This window comes from Acipenser ruthenus, chromosome 3, assembly GCF_902713425.1.
Source record: "Acipenser ruthenus chromosome 3, fAciRut3.2 maternal haplotype, whole genome shotgun sequence".
NCBI lineage: Eukaryota > Metazoa > Chordata > Actinopteri > Acipenseriformes > Acipenseridae > Acipenser > Acipenser ruthenus.
Genome location: NC_081191.1, coordinates 15,550,253 through 15,578,015, shown reverse-complemented (window position 1 = coordinate 15,578,015; position 27,763 = coordinate 15,550,253). Strand labels below are relative to the sequence as shown.

At 38.8% G+C, this 27,763-nt stretch overlaps 1 protein-coding gene across 1 annotated transcript; it reads left to right on the top strand.

Moving 5' to 3' along the window:
* Positions 1-436: 436 nt before the first annotated feature.
* LOC131732372 (uncharacterized) lies at positions 437-17,498 on the top strand. Its single transcript, XM_059021078.1, has 2 exons — positions 437-533; positions 15,883-17,498. The coding sequence occupies exon 2, from the start codon at positions 16,498-16,500 to the stop codon at positions 17,218-17,220; it is 723 nt and encodes a 240-aa protein (XP_058877061.1). The 5' UTR covers positions 437-533; positions 15,883-16,497; the 3' UTR covers positions 17,221-17,498.
* Positions 17,499-27,763: the final 10,265 nt, after the last annotated feature.

Genomic DNA, 27,763 nt, shown 5'->3' with positions numbered 1-27,763 from the left:
TTGCCCAAGTCTTGTATCAGTTGCTGTAAGCAACCTCCACTGCATATACATAATACTAGTTTTACTCTTTTAATTTGAAATATGTATTAAAAGTCATTCACAACAGACATGGTTCATTAACTTGACTGCTAGGAAAAACAAATTAATATATGCTTTTACAAAATAGCCCCAATATAGACGTTAAAGTTTTCCAAAAAGCACCATATGACGGGGTAACCCCCGCCCCTGGGTGTATTTTGGGTTATTTTGTATAATGTGGGTTATGTAGCACGGGTGATTTAAAATGTATGTTGGTATGTGGGCACTGGAAGTCGTTGTAGTTCACGTGCAGACTGTGCCGGGATTCAATTGAATGATTAATTAGCAATCGAGTCCCAGCACAGCTGTAGATAAAAGGAGCATGAATTTCTCATTCGGGTTGGGTGTTCAGTATGGAGAGAACGGGAGAGAGTTGGGAGAAACGGAATAAATAATAATAATAATAATAATAATAATAAAGTGCTAGTTCTACACCAGCCCGCTACTTGATAGAGGTCAGTGTTTGTTTGTCTGTTTAATTTTATTCTATGTTTTTGTTGGCACAGCTGTTGTACAGTTTAAAAGTATAACGTATATAATTTTAATTACATTTCGCGAAAATACAAAGTCATAAAATGGTACTAATTATTGCATTGTACGGCCCACAGGGGAGTGTTTTGTGTAAATAGTAAACTCCCGTTATTGGCAGTTGAGTTTCTTTTCTTGTTTCATATTTAAGGTACTTATGTTTACAGTTACATACAGCATTTCGAATTGTGTTTACTATGTACTTTGTTTATTAAGTACCCATTTCCATTGTCCCTTGGAGTCCGTTATAAGTGGAGTATACCTGTATAAATCAAAATAGTCTGTATTGCTGTAACTCTAAGTGCTATTGCATTTTCTCATACGCAGAACTATGGCCTGGTACTGCATAGCTGAAATGTGTTTTCTAATATAGGGTGCGTTCGTAAACTCAATCTCAGAGTGTCAGAGCGCACTCCGACCGTTCGTAAACTCCTGGAGTGCTCTGTGGTGTCGTTCGAAAACTCAGAGATGAATTTCGGAGAGCTCGAGTAGACCCTGGCCGCTCCAGCTACAGAGCTGGATTCTCAAAGCGTTCACTTTCAAAATGGCTAACGGCTCGCTGTGGTGGATGTGGGTATATTCTAAACCTATTTTTATTAATTTGTCATTTAAATGTTTTTTGAGAAATTGAGGATTTTTAAGTTTGGGTTTTAAATTTTGAAGCGACTGAAGAGGTGAAAGTGGAGGGAGGAGTCGTCTACACCTAGCCTTGTTCAACACCAATTAGCACTGACCAGTTTTTTTTTTTTTTTTTTAACAGTACCACCGCACAAAAAAAGAGCAGCAGTAATAATTACAGTAGTATTAGACTTGCGATTTGAAAACGCATGTAAAAAGTATATGTAAATGAAAAATCGGTTTTATCGGTCTAAGAAAAAGCCATTAACAGCACAACTGCATAATGATCATAGTTAATAATAGTACTCAGTATTAAAACATTTTAGGTCGTTCGAAAACTAAAGAGAGAATTCACGGTCTCAAGCACTCCGAAGAGATGTCTCTCTTTCAGAGTCAGATTGAGTTTGCAAACACACCCATAATTGACTGTCTACTACAGTTTGTTGTGATCTAACTGCAACCCTAAGAACATGTCCACACCATGAACTCAAAAGGATTATAATCGCCAGGTCACAATTTGTGATCTTTAAAAATTAATTTGTGAGTAAGAGTTCCGTGTTTGAGAACACAATGTTTTTTTGTTTTTTTTTATGAAGATAAACATATTGTTAAACCTGTGTTGAGACTTCTGACATTTGACTTTTGATTGTAGACGTAACCCCTTGTTTGGATTTCCTGTTTTAAAATGAGTGTGTCAGATCTGGTGTAGGTCTATTTTTAATTGGTTAACCGCAAAACAGGAGCAGCCTAATAAAATGAGAGGGATTTGTCATAAAACATGACGTTGTGTGATGGAACAAGGGTGACTGTATTGTATACGGAATTGTAGGTTTGTTCACACCCCGACTTATGAGTTATGTATCTGACCGTAGTTAACAGTCTTTAAATGGTACAGCTATGGACAAAAGTTTTGCATCACCCTACAGAATGAACTGATTTTGCTTCACAGAGTTGAATGAAACCTGTTGAATAATGTTCCGTTAATGTATTGAATTATACTGCTTTGTATTTCCCACAATGACAAACTGACAAAGTGAAAAATGTGACATTTAATTATCTAACATGAAATACTGTACTACTATTATGGCTTCCAGTAGACATTTGCGAAATCATTTTGTAGATTATTTGATTACATTGTTAAATAAAAGATCTAAATTATGCTCATATAGCGTTTTTTTTTTTTTTTTTAAAGCGATGTCGCAGTCCTAAAATTCTAGGTAATGCAAAACATTTGGTCATAGCTGTAGAGTTGTGATACACTTTGTTTCTTACTCAGTATGCAGAATCACTTTCAAGGGCAACCTAATTCAAGGACCTTTTATTTTTTTGCCAAGACATTGCCACTTCTTAAGTGAACTGTTTTGAGATGCCAGACATGAAAGGCAGTCATTACAATGTATTCTGTGTTGCAACCGTTTTCCGGCATAATGACTAACTGCATTAACTGTGACTAAAAAGGGTTGGAAAAACTAATCTATGTAGCCTGCCTTACGCTAACCACATCAATACCATAAGGGCAACCATTTTTAAACTGAACATTGCCGCCAGAAAGGTGGTTTATTAAGCAATCGTATGCATCTTGAGCATTAATAAACCATTTATATGCCACTATACTCGCTTGGTGGAATTGCAGCCTTATTAAGAACAGAAGAAAGTTTACAAACGAGAGGAGGCCATTCGGCCCATCTTGCTCATTTGGTTGTTAGTAGCTCTCTTCAGAGAGGCTTTAACCCCCTCCCTGCTGTCTCACATTCCCGCTGCTGTTACTATATATATATATATATATATATATATATATATATATATATATATATATATATATTCCTAAAGGTAGTGTACCGTTTACTTGTGGTATGGTACTTATGCTCATTTTATATTTCAGTTGTATCTTTTGTTATTTCTTTTTAAGCACAAAATATTGATAACTGCATACATTCTCAAATTGTTTAGTGTTAAAAGTGTCAACATCCATGGACAATGTGTGCTGCTGATGCACCGTAAGGTCACAACACCGCACCCACAACGTCTCGGGCTTGAGCCGAAAGCAGAGTGCACACGTGGAAGCACAGCTTGTGTTGATGTGGAAGTTGTAGGTATTTGCAAATGCATTTAACTTGCAAAGCATGCCATTTTAATAGACCCATCGATAATGATACTTGGATATTTTCTTGTCAACTTTTATAATTTTGTTATGCAAGTTGTACTTGTTTTCTTTGTGATTGTGAAAAATGAAAGGTAACACATAGCCAAAACTAATGATAATAATAATGATAATAATAATAATAATAATAATAATAATAATAAAATAGCAAACCAAGATAAACTAGTAGACAGTCTGTTACTAACACCCCCTAACAAACTTAACTTTAGGTTACAACTTTTGGTTTTCAGGATGGGTGTTTTAAATACATCCAAGGTTTAAAAAGAAAGCAACAGAAAATATGCTCATTGTTGCATAAGCAGCAATGAGCTGTCACATCTTTGTAGAAGCAACCTGAAATGAAAACTGGTTTGCTTGTTTATTATTATTATTATTATTATTATTATTATTATTATTATTATTTGTTTGAAATTGGTTTTGGCTATGTGTTATCTTTTCATTTTCATTTTTCACAATCGCAAAGAAAACAAGTACAACTTACATAACATTATAAAAGTTGACAAGAAAATATCCAAGTATCATTATAGATAGGTCTATTAAAATGGCATGCTTTGCAAGTTAAATGCATTTGCAAGTACCTACAACTTCCAAACAACACAAGTTGTGCTTCCAAGTTGCAAATGCGTGGGTGTGCACTCTGCTTTCGGCTCAAACCTCTCAGACGAATTAAAATATAAAATGAGCATAGTATCATACCACAAGTAAATGGTACATTCCGTTTATATGTGTGTGTATGTGTGTGTATATATATATATATATATATGTATGTGTGTGTATGTATTGTGATGAGGTGTGGGGCACTGTGGTCGAGGGCCGGTATTTATCACAAGAAGTGGAAGGCGAAGAACCCGGAGGGGTCCGTATGAAGTTATTGAGCTTGTCGGTGAAATCAATTATAAAGTACGGCAGCCAGGCAGAAGGAAGCCGGAACAGATATATCACGTAAACCTCTTAAAGGTGTGGAAAGACAGAAGTACTGGTTGCAATTAATGATAACTTACCTCCCAAACCTAAGAACCCTGAACCCACGGTAAGGATTGCAGGTGGTTTGTCTAGTTCTCAGAAGCAGGAAGTTAGGGTCCTAGTTCTGAGAAATAGTGCTATATTTTCAACTAAGCCGGGCAAAACAGATGTTATCCAACATGATATTGTAACAGAGCCCGGGAAAAGGGTAACCCTAAAACCCTACCGTGTCCCAGAAACCTGTAGGAAGGCCATAGGATAGGAAGTAAAAAAAAAAATGCTAGATTTGAGGGTAATTGAAGAATCAGACAGTGAGTGGGCCAGTCCAATTGTGTTGGTGCCAAAACCAGATGGGTCGCTCAGGTTTTGCAGTATCGGGCTCTAAATAAGGTTTCAAAGTTTGATGCTTACCCTATGCCCAAGGTTGATGAGTTATTAGACCGGTTAGGAAATGCACGGTATCTCACCACTTTAGATTTAACTAAAGGCTACTGGCAAGTACCACTCACTGAACAGGCCAAAGCCAAAACGGCATTCTCCACTCCTGAGGGCCTATTCCAGTATAATGTACTACCCTTCGGTCTTCATGGGGCTCCCGCAACGTTTCAGCGTTTAATGGATAAGATTTTAAAACCCCATAGGGAGTATGCCGCCGCCTATCTAGATCATGTGGTAGTGCATAGTACTAGCTGGGACACACATTTAGAGAAGGTTCAGGCTGTTTTATCCATAAGAGTTGCTGGGCTAACTGCGAATCCAACCAAATGTATCATTGGTCTGGAGGAGGCAAAGTATTTGGGGTACACAATTGGACGTGGGGTAATAAAACCCCAAATAGGCAAGCTGGAGGCCAATAGGAATTGGCCCAGACCTGTCAATAAAAAACAGGTGAGGGCCTTCCTCGGTTTGGCTGGGTATTATAGGCGATTCATCGCAGGGTTTGCCACAATTGCTGCTCCCCTTACAGATCTGACCAAAGCAAAAGGTCCATTAATGGTAAAGTGGAGTGCGGAGGCTGAATCCGCATTCCAAATTCTTAAAAATGCTCTGTGTGCACAACCCGTGTTAATCACCCCTGATTTTAACAAAAGGTTTATTGTGCAAACTGACGCCTCTTAGGTTGGGCTAGGGGCAGTATTATCACAAGAAGTGGAAGGCAAAGAACACCCTGTTATGTTCTTGAGCAGGAAACTTAATCCACAGGAACAAAACTATGCAGTGGTAGAAAAAGAATGCTTAGCCATTAAGTGGGCACTGGAAACGGTAAGATACTATCTCTTAGGGAGACAGTTTACATTGATTACTGACCATGCCCCTCTTACTTGGATGCACCAAAGCAAGGAAAAGAATGCAAGGGTCACAAGGTGGTTCTTAAGTTTACAGAAATTCAACTTTGTAATTGAACATAGAGCTGGTGCAAAACAGGGGAATACAGACGGGTTATCCAGAGTTCATTGTTTGTTGTCCGGTGTCGCTCAACCCCTCGAGTCTGAGCTGGGGAGGGGGATGTGCGATGAGGTGTGGGGCACTGTGGTTGAGGGCCGGTATTTTGGGCCACGGATGTTGCGCAGTCTGTACCCTTTTTAAGGAAATGTAGTCCTGTTGGTCTGGCGCAACAGGACTTCCATTCCCAGGAGGCCATGGGACTGATGGGCAGCCATTTTAGATGGCATAATTATACTAGGTGATTGGGTAATTGATTCAACAGCTGCCTTCAATTAAACAATTGGGAGCCTTTTAAAAAGGGCAGGGTCAGCCTGTTGGTGGAGGAGAGTTGGAGAATGAGCTGTGAGCTGTGTGAAAAGTGAAACAAGAACCGAGTCTTTTGTGCAAGGTAGGACTTAAAAGTCCTGGTGTTTTGGGGCCGGTAAGCAGCTTAGCTGCCTGGACTGTTAGTTAGGGATACTTGCTTGTTTAGTTAGAAATCCATAAAGGAGTTAGGCTTTTGTTTGTTTATCTTGGATGTTTTTTTTTACTGTAAATAATAAACACACAGGTGCCGACCTGTTTGAACCACATTCCTGGAAGTTTGACTATCTTTTATGCTAGAGGACAGTGTAAAAGGTCCGGAGGAAGTGACACATAACACACATTTTCAGAGTTGTCACAGTGTGTATATATATATATAATTTGTACTTACTATTGCTATTTAGTTATTATAATACTTTCCAAATCTAACATTATTTTAAAATAAATGTCAGCTATGCAGCTAAATATTGTACATTATTTTCTCCTCTTGATGAGAATGCCGTCAGAGTTGACAAATGAAAGAAATATAAAAAATCGAATTGGTTTTATTTCACACCTAAAACAATTGAACATGTTTAACTACTTTGATATACTCCTTCTGAGAGCAGTATTTTACATTTTTAAATGTCTGTGTTATTGATTAAAGCTTGTGTAAGCTTTATTGAAGTCTAAAGAAAAGTTATACATGCTGTGACATTGAGTTTCAGCAACCATGTTTAAATAGGGCATTGCTCCAACTCCTGCACAAATTAACAAAACAAATCTCAGTTATTTTTCTTCTTCAAAGCAACAAAAAGAAGTTACAGGTATGTGTTTAATGTTTTTATATGTACACAGTCATATTTGGCCAGGAGCACATTGCCTGCACAAATGGCACAGGCAAAAGAGCAGCTAAATCTGCAAAAACACAGCTGACTTCAATATGTCATAGACAGCAGGTTACATTGAATTAGGCGCATTTAATCATTGGCATGTTGTTTGATAAAGATAAGTAAATATATAGTATCCAATGTATACTGTATTGGAAACTGAATTAAGTGACAGTTTACGTTCAGTTAGATTTTAGGTATTGCTTTAAGACATGGTCAGAATTAGGGAATCAAGAAAATGATCACTTGTTGTGACTCACTTATGACTAATGATCACTTGCTGTGAATCACTTATGACTAATCCTCTCATACTATAGCTTTGGAACCAGGTTCAGCACCCCTGACACCATGTATAGAATGCAAATGTTGCAGCATATTGATATAACGGATACTGTAAGGATTCTTCTCATTATTACATTTCCTGGCTTGAAGGGGCATGTCTTTACAGGTGCTGCTCTTTCTCATTCTCACTGACTCCCACAGCTTCTGGAATACTGTCTCTCCCTCTTACTGTGCTGCTTTTTGCCTCGACACTGGAAGTCTTGGGGCGCGGGGATGTCTTCCTTTTCTCTTCCTGCTGCTCTAGCTGATCCTCTTGCTGCTTTTCTACCTCTCTCGCTGTCTTTGCCTTTCTCTTCACTGTTGCCATCAACTTTTATCTTCCCAACCATCTTGTCTCTCTCCTTTTTTTTCTCTCTCTTAGCTTCCCCTAGTATATGTTGACAAAGTCTGTAGGTAACTGAGTTTTCTCATTGGATTTAATTTGGTGCAGTATCTTGCAGGGTTTTGTTGTTTCACATCCACAAAAGATTATGCAGAAGACATCAGTAGTTCAGTGCCATCAATGGGGGTGTTTCCATGTGTGGTTATTTACACGTGAAGTGGCGATGCATGTGCACGTCTGGGAGAACAACTCAAGAAGAGCAGGTTTGTGGCTGAAAATAACGGCCACAGAGAGAGATAGGGTAGATCTCATTTACTTATGAGCATGACGTAAAACACGGGAAATCCATGCCCATTTTCACATGGAAACACGCATTTCACATGAAAATGTCCACTGCTCCCAATCCAGACAGCTTTGGAAGCATACGTGGAAGTTGTCTGGCACAGATCTCTATAATCCTTCATCTCCGCCAGTTTTCAGCCATGGTGATCTGCAATAGCTGGGGTGGACCGTTTCATTATATACCTCCGGGTTAATTATTTTCTTTTTTCTTTAATTAATAAGTAGTGTGATAAATTAGTTGAAATATTATTCACTACTAACAACATGCCACCCCACTAATGGACATTTGAAAAACAATTTGGACAAGGGCAGTAAAACACATTATTAAACAACCAGGCACAAGGCATTTACAAATCACAGCATTATTGCATGAGCTTAACACTGTACTTTATAGTTTAATTCAAACAAGATGTCACCTGACAACTATGGATTTCCAGGTGAGATTCGCTGGTGTACCTGTTCTCTGTGCATGGAAACCACATTTTCCCGAGCGGCCTGCAAAAACAGCACGAGAAAGTTATGCATAGCTAATTTGCATATCGACCCCCTCCTTTACCCTTCATTTGCATGACGTCAGGTGAAAAGAAGGTTTTCTCGAGTAAAATAAACTGAGCCAATGGAAACACGAAATGTATAGGGTCACTTTTCATTTGGCTTGAGCACAATGTCTCGAGAAAAATTAGAACACACATGGAAACTCCCCCAATTGTATGTAATAATAATGTGATATCATGTAACAATTGTAAGTCACCCTGGATAAGGGCATCTGCTAAGAAATAAATAATAATAATAATGTTGATTCATAATTAGCCTATAAAAATATATTTGTTTGGGTGAATGAGAATAATATAGTATAATAAAATGTGTGTGTTTGAAACTATCCGTGAAATTATTTTATTCGTTTTATTGTTTACTTCCTTGTTTATGAAATGGTCGTGGATAACGTCTTTGGAGCTACGCATTCTCGACTACAGCGCTGGAGCTACATGGCTGGAGTCTTGGCACGGTATCTCACTGAGAGGCTTGTCCCTCCTATATATAGCCTTGGAGGGGGCCCCGCCCACCACCCACATTGACCAGTTGGATCCATTCCCCGCAACCCTCAGGCTCACGCCAATTCTGGAGAGTGGCAAAGAATTATTCCGACTGATGCAGCCCTCGGCAGCAGGCGAGACCTCCTCCTGTGCACACACACACATTCTCCATTTCCCCACTCTAATGGCGTAACCCGTTCCCTTACAATACATGTAACAGATAGGACAAGACAGGACAAGACAAACAAACAAGACAGACAAAGAGTCCTCCAATGATGCCATTTCCCCGGGTCGTTACACATGTCACCGTCTGGTTCCTACAGCTCTGCCAACTCCAGCAGCGACCCCCCCTAGTTCAATCAGCTGATCTTCAACTGAACCCAGCTATCAGCAAACTAGCAATCTACTTAATTCAGCACAAACTTACATGGCTTCAGCACTCGCTCTCTCTACCAGATCCTCATACTCTACAGGCCTGGTTATGTATGTAACTTTCTGTTCCCAAAGCAGGATTAATCCTATTCTATTCAACCAGGACTGGATCATGGTTTTCATAGTACACACAAAGGATTCTCTACATCTGACTCCAGCTACAATCAAATCCTATCTGTCAGGAATACAATATCAATTTCGTTTGGTGTCCTTTGCTTTTCCAACTACTATCAATTCCATTTGTCCGTCTCCTCCTGCGCGGAATCTCTAAGAGCTCTCTGGCCACTTCTGCCTATCTCTATAGACATTCTTGGCAATTTGATTTCAATCCTCTGTCAAGACTGCTTCTCTCCATTTGATGGCTTAACAATGGAAACCATGTGTCTATCTGCATTTTTTGGGGGTATTGAGATGTTCAGAATATACAGTTCCTTCTATTGCCAGCTTTCCTACTCTAGGTATTTACTGCAATAATCTCACACACATTTTAGATTCCCACTTTATTCTCTTCCTACGCATTTAAAAAATGGATCAGCTTTGGCAAGGGCAATGCATCCATCTTTCAAAAATCGACTCTTCTCTATGCCCATATGCTTCCTTGAATGCAAACCCACTTCATCTTCTGACCCTCTGTCCATCAATTCAAGCCGGTCTGTTGTATCAAGACATTGGTTCACTTCTCATCTCTCCACTTTGGTTTCCAGAGCAGGAATTCCCCTGTAATTTTACTCTCCTCAGTCATTCAGAATTGGGGCAGCCATATCAGCAGCAAGAGCAAAAATTAACCAGCATCTAATCAAAAATATGGGACGCTGGACCTCATCAGCAGTTGAAGTTTACATTCGTTCTTCCCCATTCAAAATATCCTCTGCTTATCAGTCCATTGCTAGTATGTCTGGAGTGGGGATGGCCTTTCCGCCAGGGCCACCAAAGATTTCCCCCTAAAAAAGAAAGGGTTTTTTTCTTTTTCACTGTGCAGAAGGTCTACATATAGTTAGTAGGGACCAAAATTATTAACCCCTTTGTCGTGTTAAATGTTTTCTTTTTCTTCTTGTGTTAAATGTTTTCTCTTTGTTTTCTATATGCATTGACGGTTCTTTGTCTGTCTACACGTGTGAGAGTCTTTAGCAGGGAGCCGGAGGTCCATCTTTGGGGGGTTAGTGATTCCACTTTCTCCAATCCTTTGTTAAGCTGTGCTTCATTTACCTCTAAGAGGAGGGTTCTTCACGAGTCAGAGGGGTACCCCGGCCAAACCCCACATTTTAGCATTGCATGATCTTTTCTTCCTCTCTTTCAGGTTCTGAAGCCTTTATTTATGTGTAGGCACCCAAGCAGCAGGACCCCTTTTCATATGTCGGGTCTCCTCAGAGACGGTGACCCCCATCCTGTTTGTCGGGTCTTCTAGCGACGGAACCCCCTTGCTATATGTTGGGTCTTGGAAGAGGAGGCGCCCCTCTCTTTATATGTTTTAATATGTACTAACTCCATGTTTCTTCCTTTCTGGTTCGCGAGCCTCTTCATATGTTTGGTCTCCTCAGAGACGGTTACCCCTCTCTTGTTTGTCTGGTCTCCTCAGTGACGGAACCTCCCTTCTGTGTTAGGCCTTCAAAGAGGTGGAGCCTCTCTCTTTATACGTTTCATCTGTTACTAACTGTGGTGTTGAACATCACCTCGGGTGGCCTTGCTCCCGCCCTGTGGACTTTTTGTGCTCTATAATAGAATATACAAGCTTTCTAGCTATAAATACAGTATATTCTCAAAAAGGAAGGAAAATATTTGCAAAAAACTTAGTTAATGCATCAGTTAGGGTTGATATTAAAATGACAAAAGTAGGGAAATGCAATTGTGGCAGGGCAGCAGAAAAGAGTCCTGCACACTATAAAAGGGGGCAGGGCAAAGCCCTGCTGTAAAGTGTTGTTTTGTATTATTATGATTTATTTATGTATAAATACGACGGTAAAAAGCTGTGCAGAAGCTGGCCATCTCCCAATTTAATTAATTGATTAATTTGTTGCTAAACAGGAGATGGTCACCAGCGTAAAAGACTGCAGCTTTCTGCGTTCTGGGTGTTTTGGAACAATAGCGAGAGTGAGACGGGAGAGAAACAAAACGAAAGTAAGACAGACAGAAACTACAGGAACTATAATATATATATATATATATATATATATATATATATATATATATATATATATATATATATATATATATATATATATATATATATAGTGAGCGTATCGGTGCACACAAAAGAAGCAGGCCGTATTTATTTGGGTCCTGAAACTCCCAAGGAAAGGTTTATTCTTAAACTGAAAAGACAATCCTGTTTGCGAGACGATAACAAAACAAAACAAAAAAACAGTTTGAACAGCATTCATATAAAAAACCACAAAAGATGATATAAACCAACTGGTCCGTCAACCACTTCCAGCTGGTGAGTATCATGTTCTCGTTATACTGTCCTTGGTAGCAGCGTTCAAAGTCCAGTATAATCTGGTGGAAGCGCTCGCCTTGCTCCTCCGAGTACGCTCCCATGTTCTCCTTGAATTTATCAAGATGAGCATCAAGGATATGGACTTTGAGGGACATCCTACAGCCCATTGTGCCGTAGTTCTTCACCAGAGTCTCAACCAGCTCCACATAGTTTTCGGCCTTGTGATTGCCCAGGAAGCCCCGATCCACTGCGACAAAGCTGTTCCAAGCCGCTTTCTCCTTACTAGTGAGCTTCTTGGGGAATTCATTGCACTCCAGGATCTTCTTTATCTGTGGTCCAACGAAGACACCGGCTTTGACCTTTGCCTCAGACAGCTTAGGGAAGAAGTCTTGAAGGTACTTGAAGGCTGCCGACTCCTTATCTAGAGCTCTGACAAATTGTTTCAGAAGGCCCAATTTAATGTGCAGTGGTGGCATCAGCACCTTCCGGGGGTCCCAGCCGTACTCATCATACTTCAAGGCGTCCAGCAAGGTCTTGATGCTGTTGTAATCCTCTTTGAGGTGCACCGAGTGAGCCAGGGGAAGAGACGGGTACTTGTTACCATTATGGAGCAGCACGGCTTTGAGACAGTATAACGAGAACATGATGGGAGACTACATTTGGGGGCTGATTCGTGAAAGTGATTTAGAGTATAATCGTAAATCTCGAAAAACTACTCACTTCTAAATCTTTTGTAGTCATTTTTGTATTACTTTAGTATAAATACGTGTTAATTTGGATTCATATGTTGTTTTTTTATGTGAACGAAAAGACACAAATTCGCCCGTTTTCTCATTGGAAATAGGTAAATTTCAAAATATCACTCCTGGTCACAAAAGCAAAGTTTGTGGGGAATAATAGCCATTTTCTATACTTTTGAGGCATAAGCAATTAGGAAATAACACTTACTACCCAGGAACAAAAATTGTGTTATACCATATTCATGCTGTTGTTTTTTAGATAATCTGCAGCACAGCGCCCTCTTGTGGGGGCTTTGGTTGATTATTGTCTCAGCATCTCCTACGATGCCTTCAACACCATTTCTTGTGCAAGCAGCCCCCTTTAACTTACTGTGCGTTTCTAATATAAATCTACATTTTTGTTCTCTAAAATAATTCATAGTTTATTATGTATAACATGTTGGAGCCAACATAACAACAGCATAAAACGTGTATACATTTTAGCATTACCACATTTGATATTTTATTGTGGCAAAGTTGAAACTTTATCATGGAATCTGCATGTTCACTCCTTCAGTACAACACAGTCTGCTCTCAGTTGCTAATAGTTATTCCTGGATTGAATCCTTTTTTTTTTCGACTACCACAACTTGTTGTTGCCAACAGGATATCCCAGTGAAAAGAATATTGTTTCTTAGGGAACGTTCCAGTGCAAAATAACTGTAAACAAAAAGCGGTGTGGAATTGCCATGGTCCACACCCATGTTTTATTTGGACTTTCCTCGCACCTAATTATTTCAATATACAAATATAAGCACTGTAAATCATATTTCAAGTAGAAGAGTGTGCAGCAGATTTAAGCACTTTCTTCCCTGACCATAGCCAAGAAAGGTTCTGGAAGTGCAGGCCTGAAGCCAAAACCTGTGTCTTGTTACCAGTGTGAGACTGTAGCCCAGTTGTCTCTGTTTTTAAGCATACTTTCATATAATGATATACAGAAACAGTGATACATTACTGTCTTTTATTTTCTAAAATTGCTAATTAGAAATGATATATTCAAACTATCCAAACCCTGCTGATTTCACCAACTCAAATCCTGTGACAACACCTCAATATTCTGATGCAGAGAACATTTGTGTACCTTGGTTCAAAGTAGGGCCACCCTGAGTTTATTAGGCACATCAGCGTTTTCAGCAGATACTGTACAATTGATTGAATGCTGTACCAGAGAAGAAAGATACAAATAAGAGGTTGTAAGCTGTTATTAAGAAATGTGTCCAAGCTGCTTTTCATCCTGCTTTCACCAGCTTGACACAACTTCATCAACCCAGAGTGTACAGTGCCTGGTCACATCATAGCCCAACTATAACCCTGCCTTAAAGCATCATAATCCTACCATACAAAATACTTCTTAGATTTTGACACACCAAAAAGGGAATCACATGTTGCCAGGTTGCAAGAGAAAAGAAAAAACACCTTAAATCAAACCATAATTGCTATATTGGGTGAAAGCAAATAATATTCATTGCAGCTTCAGAACTCCCCCTTTCTGCCCCCACATCTACAATTGTTAAAAATAATTCTTAAATGAATAATTACATGTGCTTGGTAGCAGTCTAAAGAAATCTGACAGTCAACACATTGTATACAAAAAGATGAATTTATTAAAGATGAAGCTTGTATTAATAATGTATCATTGTTTCCCTCTCTCAGAATGAATGTTTAAAGGAAAGTGTTGTAGACCGTTCTTTATTTAGTTTCTTTCCTGTGTATAGTTAAACTGTAACAATATGTCTTGTACAGAAATACTTCCATTTATAATCCCTTTTGAAGTGTGCATTTCAGGGGTTTGGATGCTGTAGAATGCAATGCTGCTGTGTGCCACCAGATGGTGCTCAGTAGGTTAAATGCAAAGAGGATAACGTGGAAAAAGTACAAAACATTTTTCAGTAACAACTTTAGGGATTTAATTGAAATACTGTAATATTCTTATAATGTTCTAGTGATTTAAAAACTGCATTCAAATTGACTTATTACATAATATTTAAAACGGGTAATACAGTAGCATAAGTAATAACAAGTTTATAGATTGCATATACTGTAACCACTTATACAGATCACATATTCCAGTTGTCAGTCACAGTGCACTCTTTAATAACTGCGATTTTTAAACTGTGTTTGTTTGTTTGTTTGTTTGTTTTGAATTCAGAACCAAATCCATGCCAATGACCATTATAGCACCATATAGAATATGTATGTTTTGGAAAAGACTTTATAAAGGCACTATGCACTGTAATTTTGAAATCTGCCATGCTTTTTGGACAAAAGCCTGCTTTTTAAACTCACTTATTGCAAACTCTACATGCAGTAAACACTACCCTCCAACAAGAGATCTTCATTTACCGCCCAAAAAACGATTGTGTCTTAAAAAAAAACCATTTTTATTACAGAAAAACCAGTTGACATTCGCATGTATTAAGGCATTTTGACTACAGTAGCTCAGTTTTAGCGCTCAGCTTCAATATTTTAGGGCACTCGGTGCTGCCTTAAAATTTACCATGGTTTGCCATGTTTTTAATATTCTTTACCATACATCTCTCAGCTTTACAATACTTATCTAAGCTTGACCTTGCCTCTACAGTGCTTTATTAGACGTTGCTTTGCTTTTACTATGATAAACTGTTGTAAAGGTAACTCTCTAGTCCAATGCTTGCTTGACTTTCGGTGATGGTTCCAAGGATTTTCTTGTTAAGCATATTATTTTGTCATGCTAGGGCAGCAGTGTGGAGTAGTGGTTAGGGCTCTGGACTCTTGACCGGAGGGTCGTGGGTTCAATCCCAGGTAGGGGACACTGCTGCTGCACCCTTGAGCAAGGTACTTTACCTAGATTGCTCCAGTAAAAACCCAACTGTATAAATGGGTAATTGTATGTAAAAATAATGTGATATCTTGTAGCAATTGTAAGTCGCCCCGGATAAGGGTGTCTGCTAAGAAATTAATAATAATAATAATGATGCTGATACACTAGGGAGGCTGCACTGTGGCTGATCCCTGGAGCCAGCATTGCAGCCGTTGTGTGTGCTATTGCGCCAGGGAGGCAAAATAGACTGATCCCTGGAGCCAGCATTACACTTCAGGCAGAAGGATATCTACATCATCAGATGGATCACATTAGTTTACAGTAAAATAAGCTATGTCTTAGTTGGTGCTTATCTCGGCAAGAGCTGAGTCCAATATCGCATGAAGTTTTAACACCTACTCTCATGTAATGGAAATCTTTTTTTTTTACAGGGGTTCTTCCCTGAAACTTTGCAAGATGACTGCCCTGACTGGCCCCAAAGCGACCAACAAATACTGCACCCAAAACATTCAGTTTTGTTCATTTGTTCCAACTTTTGTTGTAGGGTATTGTATTACTTTAGACTTGTTTCCCATTCAAACTGTCCATTTGAAATTGCAATGGAATATCAAAATGTTATGATTTGCCAGTGTTGTAACCCAGGGCTCCAGACTGCGACTAAAATGGTCGCAAATGCAATTAATTTTATTTTTTGTTACTGTCTTTTTGGGTTAGGCACCATTGGCACTTGTAACACAAAAATACTGCCTCTCGCTAGCTTTTAAAGTGTCAGAAGTGTCATTCTGTTTCTTTGCCTTACTGGGCCAAAATACTTTGCAGTACTGCTTGTTAACACAAATCATTGGATAGGGGAGGGGTTGAATTTTACTGCTTGCTTGTTTTTTTTTTTTTTTCCTGTGACGTCACTGAGACAGGATTTAATTTTCGACGGGCAGAGACATTTTCAGCAAGCACGCAGAAACAAAACATGACACAAGAACTTGTTTAGTGGAAGTCATGCTTGTGCTGTCAATGAGGACAGGTGCAGTGTCAGAACAGCAGATCACATGGAGGACAGGCGCAGTGTCAGAACAGCAGATCACATGGAGGACAGGCGCAGTGTCAGAACAGCAGATCACATGGAGGACAGGCGCAGTGTCAGAACAGCAGATCACATGGAGTACAGGCGCAGCGTCAGAACAGCAGATCACATGGAGGACAGGCGCAGCGTCAGAACAGCAGATCACATGGAGGACAGGCGCAGTGTCAGAACAGCAGATCACATGGAGGACAGGCGCAGTGTCAGAACAGCAGATCACATGGAGGACAGGCGCAGTGTCAGAACAGCAGATCACATGGAGGACAGGCGCAGTGTCAGAACAGCAGATCACATGGAGGACAGGCGCAGCGTCAGAACAGCAGATCACATGGAGGACAGGCGCAGCGTCAGAACAGCAGATCACATGGAGGACAGGCGCAGTGTCAGAACAGCAGATCACATGGAGGACAGGCGCAGTGTCAGAACTGCAGATCACATGGAGGACAGGCGCAGCGTCAGAACAGCAGATCACATGGAGTACAGGCGCAGCGTCAGAACAGCAGGTCACATGGAGGACAGGTGCAGTGTCAGAACAGCAGATCACATGGAGGACAGGCGCAGTGTCAGAACAGCAGATCACATGGAGGACAGTCGCAGCGTCAGAACAGCAGATCACATGGAGGACAGGTGCAGTGTCAGAAGAGCAGATCACATGGAAGACAGGCAAGGCAGAGCAAGTCAGGGAGCATAGATGAACAATGAGACAGAAAACCAGTTACAAGCATTACATTTCTGTTTTTGTATCATTTTAGTGTTCTTGTATTTTAAGCAGTTGAATATGGAAGCAATCAACTTGCTCTTAAAGTGGCGCCCACAATTGGATTTGGCGCCCAGTATTTTTGGCCTGGGAGTCATTGGCTCCTAAGGCAAAATGTTTGTCTGGAGCCCTGTAACCTATACTGCCAGTGCATCAGGGGCAACTGGCAGGCAAACGCCCGGCTCAATCCAATCACACTGGCTCTCCCCATTCATGCTCCTATCCTTTTTAAATGCACACTAAAAAACAAGTTTAAATGGGAATCCGGAGATCCATAAGAAGTTATTCTTTAAGTGGCATCATATTCAATAAAATAGTTCATCACAAGTACTGTAGTACATTGATGAGACGTTTGGCCATCTTTTAAAATAATATTAAACAAATCTGTCATCTGCCATCAGTAGCTAACGTGATGAAGACAGTTGACCAAGTTTTCATCCAGCTTTTATGAGTTATGGAGGAGATGGAAACATTAAAATAAATATATTAAAATAAGGGAGTCTAGAAATCATTACTGACTGAAAACCCAATACCGTGTGTCCATGGGGAGTAGATAAGAAACTCAGTAATAGGATGAAATCTCAATACTGGATCATTTTGGGGTATTATAGTGATAATGATAATTTAAACAAGCATTCATCTTTTACTGGATCTATATGAATCATCTACTGTAGACCCTGGGTATAACAACAGGATCTCAGAATTCTAGGAAGAGCCCAGTAGACTGATAGACAAAATGTGTAATATTTTTTTTGGCTCTCATTTTTGAATATATCTTGCATTTATTCAAATCCAGTGACAGAATGGCTGGGCATATCACTCTGTCCAAATAACACCACGTTGCTAAGCAAATGCAGTGTTCTAAAGAAAGTGGTTTTCTGAATTAGCTGATATAAACCAATTTTCTTTCTCATACATTGTACTTGTTTTGCAATTAACATTCATAGAGTGCTGTGGTAAGAGGTTATTCTGCCATCCTCATTCTCAGACAAAACTACAGCACTCTCTCAATCTATTCTCACTATTATATGAGGCAGGATACATAGCAGACCAATTTAGAGTAAAACCCTGCAGTCTTTTATAGAACAAAGCTTCTCAGATCTCGATCTACTAAATCAATAATATTCAGCTTCAGTCATCAAGGGCCAGTCTAGTCAAAGACTGTTCCACCACTACTACATTATTGGAGGTGAACTCTGGTTAACGCCCACATTCTGAGATGAAGTCTAAGCGTGTGACCACGCAAAGGACAGGATGAAGGGTAACCTTGTGCAGTGTTAGCAACCTCCAGGTAGCTTTGAAAAGTAATTGCAACTTGTTGTAGGAACAAAAACAAAAAAACCTGTCCAGCACTGGAAATGTCTTTAGCTTTCATCACCTTAAATTTTAACGTTCCTTACAGCAAACACTAACTATATACTGTACACTGTAGTTAAATCACTAAGCAAGACAGTTTTTCAGACAAACAGATTTTCAATATACATTTTTTGATACTGTTTGAAAGAAATAAGTTGAATAAAAAGAAAAATCCAATTACTTCCGACTGAGACGATGCGATAAACTTGTATTACTGCTGTGAAAGCAAGGCACCGTTTCAAGCTGCAGTCTTTTTTTCTTCATTCTGAGATATTGTGAAATATTGAGTATATCTTCCAATAAGTATCCTCCGACATTTTTAAAGATTTATTTTTCACGCAGATTTATTATATCGCGCTCAGTTAGACAAGATGAATCGATCAATTATTTGTTTAACAATCAAAGCCCACAGGTGTGATTTATCAATTAATCATTAATCGATTAAAACCCCTAGTAAATACATTTGCATATCTACAAATAATTCATCAGTAATACATTCTTCTAGCCAAGCAGCAGTCCTCTACAGCTAAAGTATTGAGAATGCCATTTTATGAGCGCAAATAACACACTTGAAGGCATGGGTTGTACTGATACAATCCACTTCTCATGCGGTCGAAGGCACTCAGCTGAGCCTTGTGCCTCACAACACACCTGAGGCATGGGCTGTCTCAGTACAACCCACACCTTATCATGTGTTATTGCTTACTTGTTCTTACCTGTCAGCCCAAACTACTGTAGGTTCAGGATCACCCTTATTCGGAGCAACAAGCTGGTATATACAGGATATGGTTATCAACTTCCAATAAAAAACGGCTAATCCTGATATAGGTTTTCTTTTTCTTTGTCAAGAAATATGCTTGTTTTGTTTAAACAAAAAATCACTGGGGTGCCCTTTTAAAGTCAGTTTCTTTACAAACAAATGCCTTTTATACGTGGCCTTCTAACAAAAACAAATGTAATTACAAGTTTGTGGGAGTCTTTGGAAGCTTCCCAGTCTTGATAACTGATGTTCAGGCTGCAAATGTCTTTCTCAGTTTTATTGTTTGCAGAGTTTGATCACTCTCATGCTTTTCAAGATTGAAAAGAAGAAATGCCACCTTTAATCACAACACTATGATGTTTGTATGGAGGCTGTGTGGTCCAGTGGTTAAAGAAACGGGCTTGTAACCAGGAGGTCCCCGGTTCAAATCCCCCCTCAGCCACTGACTCATTGTGTGACCCTGAGCAAGTCACTTAACCTCCTTGTGCTCCGTCTTTCGGGTGAGACGTAATTGTAAGTGACTCTGCAGCTGATGCATAGTTCACACACCCTAGTCTCTGTAAGTCGCCTTGGATAAAGGCGTCTGCTAAATAATAATAATAATAATAATAGTAAAGTTTTAAGGCAATATATTGCTTTCTGCTTCTACCTCTACCAATGTATTAACTGAAACGCATTTAAATTAAATAAACAAATAAATCAATAAATCAATATTTCACTAAACACAACTGCATCTTGCTTCTTATTTCATATTTGAAAAAAATCCCAATTACAGTTATTTTACTGTGATAGGAACGTTATATAGAACTGAGTAAAAAAGTTAATTGAATCAAGACAACTCCTGAGGTACTGAATTGAATAAGCCTATTGCATATTATACTGAACATCATTTGTCATTTAGTCTGTTCACTATGTCGTCTCTCTACACAAGGGTAACTCAACATCCCTCAGCCTAGATAAGGGACAGTGTGATGGCCCCTAGGCAAAGTCATGATGTGGAGAGGAGATGACTTCAAACCCACGGCAGAGACTGCATTGTAAGGTTTATGTTTCCAGTTTGATTGTATGCTGAATGATGGTTGTTTGACAGACTCTGGACAGATGCCTGCCTGAACTGAAGCTTTGCTCAACTAACCATGTATTCCATGACAGATTGCTGACAGATATGTCTTGTTTGTGCCATCAGCGATGCCAGTTTTGTTCACTTGACACCTGTCCACTAATAACTGTGGTAGATCACTTAATGCACCTATTGTTGGAGCTATAGAAAGTGAATGATTTTCCACAAACAAGCAACACCTTATTCACGGGACAGAAGCAGGCTGCTTGTATAGGAATTGGGAATTACTGAGAATAAGGGAATGGAGTGTTTAAGAGAGTTGGGAGAGTTAAGGCCAGAATGAGGCCAGCTCTGAGAACCGTCCTCGCTAAAGTGAGACAGGTGCCACCAGGCCTCCAAGCCTGGGAAGCGACAGCACTTACCCCGAGGGGAAGAATGTAATGATAAAAAGAAAAGGACTTAGCAATTTTATGAAGGTTTGGTCATGGGTCCCTCCCTGGCTAGCTGAGAACAGCCATCGTGAGACCGGTGCTGGCAGTCCTCCAAGGTTTGTAAGTGAGCTTCACTTACCCCGAGAGGGATAGACTTTGCAAAGGTGATGTGGCATAAAGAAAGAGGAAAGGAGGAACAAAAAGCAAGACAGGAAAAAGAGGGCATGAACCGGGACTTAAAATAGGTAGATAGATGGATAATGGATGGGAGGGGAGCCTTAGCTGAACCACACCCCAAGGTTACAGCACTCTTTTCTTTCACTATTCAGGGTCTATGGTACCATACATATATTACAACTACACACTGCTCGAGGTAAGGCAGGCTCATGGTCACTTGTCACTCTCTATCATATACTGGAATCCGTACTTCTAAGTTTTATTCTGATATAGATTTGAAAGCCCTTTTGTATTTCACACTTGCTTTTATCTTTCAGTCTTTAATTATTTGTAGTCACTGAGGGCCCTTGACAAGTACAGAACTAGAAATCCCAAGGTCTAAAGCCTCATATTCCAATTGTTCATCTAGTCAGCTGCCTGACCTAAGTTTTAAGAAATACAACAAAAAATTAAATATACAGTATGTGTTTAAAAAGTTAAAACTTCTAATACATGAGAGAGCAGGATTTCCCAGATACTGGATATGGGCTTTACTTCATAATAAATTAATTGTGTGTACATGCAGATTTTTCCATGACAACTTGAACTGTTATTCATGCAATTAAGGTTGCTTGTTTTTACAGAAAGGTTGTACATAAGAAATAAACTGTCTACTTAAATACAAAACAAAACTGAATTTTGAGTTTCATATCAGATTTTATAGACTTAGTAACAGGAAATGGAACAGGACACACTTGGCAACAACCTCTTTCCTCTATTAGTAAAGTTGTAAACAACTATAAAACAGCACTTTTTATCTCTAGCATTATGTCATTAAACAGTCATGTTTCTATAAATTCTTACTTGAAGGAACTCTTGCTGTTTAACATGTTTGCTGCTAAATGAAAGCTACCCTTTTGAACTAGTGGTGAGGGGTTCAGAACAGTTCATGAAAGTGTGTGAAAGCCCCATGGAACACTGATGCAGAGCAGCCCTTGCTGCTAAAGGCACAACTTCCTGTTTCTAATTCTACATCAGTGTAATCAGCCCTAACTGTTCCTAGCTTCCTGTCTGGGTGAACCCAAACCAAACCCAAATTGTCTTCACACTGTATATGCTGCTCACACTTGAACCAACACTCTTTACCTGTGACAGACAGGGCCCCAACCCAATCATGGCTATCCACTCTCATGTAAAGAGGCAGTTAAACAACCCAACCATAAGGATGCTCTCCCAGGCTGGTTGATTATTCCTCCACCAAATAGACCTGAAAACATCATCGACTGTACCCCAAACTCCCTAGCAGATATTCACTGCTGATTTACAGTTGTATCTAAAGGCTCCGAAACCTGCTACTCTTGTGAGAGCTGTCAGATTCCTTATTGCACCGGCTCTCACCTGACTGTTACTGTCAAGGTCATGACATTGGGATATCTTTTCTCAATTGTTGTTCTGTACTGTTCTGTATGAGACTTGGTTCACCTTTTTTAAATGTCTCATTGAAGTGAAGCTGGTTCATTTCTTCTTTTATGTTTAAATAACAGGCTGTGGAAGTACACACAACTAATTTTACTGCCATTGGCAGTGTGAATTACACTTTCACTGTGTCACTGTCTTTTTAGACGAGAGAATAAAAAAGAAGCACATACAGACAGGACCAGAAATGCATTAGCTTACTGTTTTAAAATAAATGTACATGTATTTTATTTTATTTAAAAAGCCAATAAAACCAGTACTTTCTTACTGTGGAAGATCCATGACTTGCCTTTTGCTTTCATGTATTTCAGATGCTAGTTGTTCTTGAGTGAAATCAGATAAATAACTTGAGATTAGTTACCTGTATTTGGAATTGTATTTTTAGAATCTTATATAGGCGTTTGTTTGGGAGACGACACTGTTAATAGATTTAACAGATTAACAATGTTGCTTCTACTAACAGGTTCAAACAGGAACATGCCATATAAAATTTACACAATACTGGCAAATGCATTTAGCAATTTTGCTATCACATGGGTTATACAGTTTAGGGGATCTGATTAAACTTTTCCCTCTACGCCTCTGCACTGCAGTATATGAGTGTGACAGGAAGTGGCATTTTGTGTTGCACAGGATTAGTGGTAGATGGGATAGAGCAGCAGATGAACCTTTCTTACCACCTACCCAGTTAACCAGATCACTATCTTCAACTTGATAAGAGCCTTCTATTGGCATTTCACAATTATTTTATATAGTCTGTCTTCTTTTTTTAGTAGTACGCTACAGATATGTTAAGAGTCGTTCCACCTGCGTTCCTATCTTCAGTGTGGGTTGTTAATTAACAGTAGGCTGGCTTATGTTATTGGCTTTAGCTCCAAAGAGCATTTATTTTTCAGACCTTTATTTCATAAAAAAATGCACAGTGCCTAGCAACTAATGAATTCCACCAAGATCAAGTCCATGCTGTCCCTCACTGAGCATGTATTGCCTTATTAGATTAGATTAAGTCTATGACACCCATCAAGCTCCAACCTGCCTCCAGTATCTGGAATGACTGTTTATGTATGTGTCTAATGATTATCAGACATTTTGACCTTTGATTGCTGGTGAATATTTGGCTTGCAGCCCCCAAAACCATCACACACAGTATATAATTTGCATACACAGTTATCTGCTTTTAACTGTTGAAGAGTAAATTGTGAACTATTTGGCATTGACATTTAGGCTGCAGCTCTGCTTAATACAAATAGATTTCAAAGGTAAATGTATAGGCCCTTTTTATCTAATTATCTAATGAAGGCTTGGATATCAGGTGTGAGTTTAAAATGACACACAAGGGGATCGGTTACTCTGCTATTTTTTAAGGACAGGTTGGTACCGAGTTCCAGAATTTGTACTCGCGCTTATGCTGTACATAAAATTAAAACCGTAAAAGACCCAAAACAAGGCCTACCTTTAGCTCTCCTGCATTATGCAACAACTACTGTGGTTATTATAACTTGTGTGAGGATTGCACCTTATGTAAAAAAAATATATATAATGGTAACTCTACCTCTAACCTATGTACATTGCTAAGAGGCTTTAGTGGGTATGTTGGAGGGTTTTGCTTAACACCTTGAAAATCACTTTGAAATCATACTTGTTTTGCAACTGGCATATTAAACTTTTTTTGAAAGTTGAATCAGTCCAATACAGTTCTACTTTTTGTTGGTTTTTTTTGTTTTGTTTTTGATAGTTCATTAATGTGAGCTGATCATATATGTATGATTGAATTTTGGATGAGTCAACTACACACACAAAAAATATATAATGTAAAATGGTTGAGGAATCCAATGAAAATTAAACCAGAATAAATCTGTTTGACATTTCAAAATGAGTTTGACATATTGACTTCTGGTGCAATGGCAGCTTTACCCCACATCCTAGGTTATGCTGTAAGTACATTACCACTTCCTCTTTCCTGTTACAGAAGTAAACCACCACAGATGGGGAGAATCTATTAATATTTATACACCACAGAGAATAACAAGTGGTTGGATCAAAATACCATTCACTTTTTTCACAGAATGTTCCAGAATGGTTGTTATATCAACACACAGATTTACAGCAGCAGGGGTATAGTTTATTTTACCATTTTAAGTTTACAATTTGCTTATAATTGATTATACAATTAAATAAGTAATTTTACCATTCTTGAAACCTCAATTTCATTGTTTTTATTTTCTGTCATAATTTATTACCCAACTGACTTATTTAAAAAAATATACATACTCAGAGGTGTACAGCACCTAGATTAATTTAACAATGCCCACTAAAAAAAAGAATGGACTATTATACTAAAAAAAAACATGGGCGAACATGTGTTGGAGCAGTACAATATCTAAACAGATAACAGTCTGATCCATATATTTTCAGCCCTATTGTTATGTTGTCACCAAGTGCTTGTAAGATAACTGAAAAGATCCAAATAAAATATAGCGAGCATTTATGAAAGGGTATGATTGTAGAAATCAAGACCTAGATCAACATTAGAGAGAAATAAAACAGCTTGAAAACTGCTGATTGTTAGCATTATTCTGAACTGTATAAGACAAAACCATTGATGTCTCATCTAATCAAAAGCATACCTCTTGGTTGCTAGAATTTGCTGTGTCAAAATGTGAAAGTATTTTTTTATTTGACTATGTTTTAAGTCATTTCAGGTTAATTATTTGTATTCAATGGCATTTACAAAAATTAATTTTCTTTATTTTGTATCATTCAAGATTTTTCTTTGCATTAAGGTCACACCTTGGGGCAGTCCGTGCTATTTCTCCCGCAGTTCGCTTTCTGTACATTTAAAATAGCATTTTCATGCTTCATTTTTTTTTTTGGTGTATTTGCACCAGTTCAAAGCTTGGCCTAGTTTTGTATTCAAGTAAAGAAACTAAAAAACATATCTTTTCCATTTGGTTTTATAACATTATTTTTCTTCGCACGTGTAACCAAACAAAAACATGTGTGAATTTAATTTATTATGTACACTCTGATGTTTAGAAAGATAGAATTTGGTTGTTCCTACGTGTTGTACTGTATTAATGACATTTAACCATTTGCAATAAATGTTTGACCACAATAAAAGAATCAAGAAATGTACATTTTAGTTTTGAACACTCGTATTGTTGTCAACCCTTTTAAATCACTTAAAGGCAAGTTATAGCTTAAATACAATAGTTTGCTGCAATGGTTTGGACCATTGGTTGAATGGTAAAACATTTTAAGATAATATCCCAAATAGTATCATGATGATATGAACTAATATACACCGGGTAAACACAGCAAGTACCATGATAGTCAAAATGTACGTCCTGTTGAGTATACTGTAGTTGTTGTTGGTATATAAACCAGCACAACAACTCTATTCACCAGATTTTACTAGAAAACAATAATGCATATTTTAGATCTAACTGCTAGATAAATATTTGTTTTATCATGGGAACCATGAAGGTATAATCAATGTGGACCAAATTACCAACCCAGGTTAGATATGCAGCCAGAGACTTCACAGATCCACCAACATGCATCAGTTGAACAGCTGTATCTTGCTTATCATTCAGCTATCCTGCCCTTCATTAAATGGCCTTCCACTGAGTGCAGTCAAAGTTTGAACCCTCTGTACAACAAAGTAAATAGCACCATTATTCAGTTAACAATGTCCCTGTCACTTCTAGAGTTTCAGCTTTTCCTCTACTTCCTGTAAATGATCTGAGCAAACAGAATGCCAGACACAAAAGTAACTAGGTCAGTATAGGGCATGATTGGCGCCTCAGCAACACAAGGTGGTCACAAAATGTAAAGCTGTGTGTCCAAATGCATTCTTTCACATTTCAAGACACACAGATTGAAGTGTCTAGTCACAAGCAGCACATACAGTATTGTACGTTTTACAATTACATCACGGCTGCAGGTAACACTGCCTGGGTAATAATGGCATTCCAGGAATTATGCAGATATTTTCTGATTAGGAAACAATGGGGATTGTTCTTAACTGTACCAAGTGTCACCTAATCACTGTGGATGAATTGTAGCTGGAAACTATGCCAGGGCCTTTCTGTACAGTATATGAGACTTGTATGATAACCACACCAGAATTTAAACCAAATGCAGTCGTTAACATAGTGTAACATAGTGTGACGGAAATATAATGAGTTTTGTTTGTAAATCTGCCTCTCGACCTGTGAGGATACGAAGTAGCGAATGGGAAAGGCTTTGGACAGGTTGTCCTGACAGTTCATTCCCTGGGTCGGGAAGTCAATCAGCCTGGAAAAAGACGAGACTCCAGTGCGAGAATGTATTGACCTGGAAGGTAAACGAGGTAGCAGCTGCAGGCAATAGAGTCAGCTGTAATCGTTTACCAAGGGGTCATGCATAATCGCATAAAAGGGGCTGGAGAATTGTAAATCTTTTCCTTCGCTTGGGTTTTGTTACGTGGAAACTGGAAGGACCGGGAGATTGCCCAAAATAAATAACGAAAGGAGTTTGTGAGTGTTTTGTTTGTTTGTCTGTTTAGTAATTGTCTGTGTTTGTAATCACTAGACGGCTAAACACAGATCCGGAGCTGTCGCCAAGGGCCAGCACGAAACCGGATCACCACTGTGCTACCGTCACGAATAAACCTTGTTATCAGCACTTGTTTCACTAATAGCACGAATTATATTGTACTTCACCACAAGCACTGAGAGCTCTCACTTTGGAACAGTGATCGTGTTTGTCTAATTGTGTGTGTTTTGTACCGTGTCTATTATTTTAGGGACTGCAACCCTTCGTTTCTTTACTGTGCAATACACATTGTTGTGTATTGCCAGCTCTTTATTATTTACTGGCGGGTCATCAGACCATTGGATTATACACCATTAAATCAATCATTTTCATCCGTACTTTGTTGTCTGTGTGTTCTTGGGATTACTGTAACCACACTGCACCTGCTATACACCTGCTACCACTTACCACTTTGCCACACATAGTCAATTGAATAAGTATGTGAATTGGCAACTTGTAAAATTATCAATCATGCATTTTTTAGTACCTCTGGCTGTTTTTTAGTACCTCTGGCTGTCCTCAATAAAAAAAAAAAAAACTCAACTGTAAATTACAAAAAAAAATTATTTAATTGGTGGTAACACAGCACTTTAAAGCAGAGCACTTATGGCAAAAATAAAAAAAAAACACTTTTGCCTACCTGTTTGGTTGGCTCGTTGT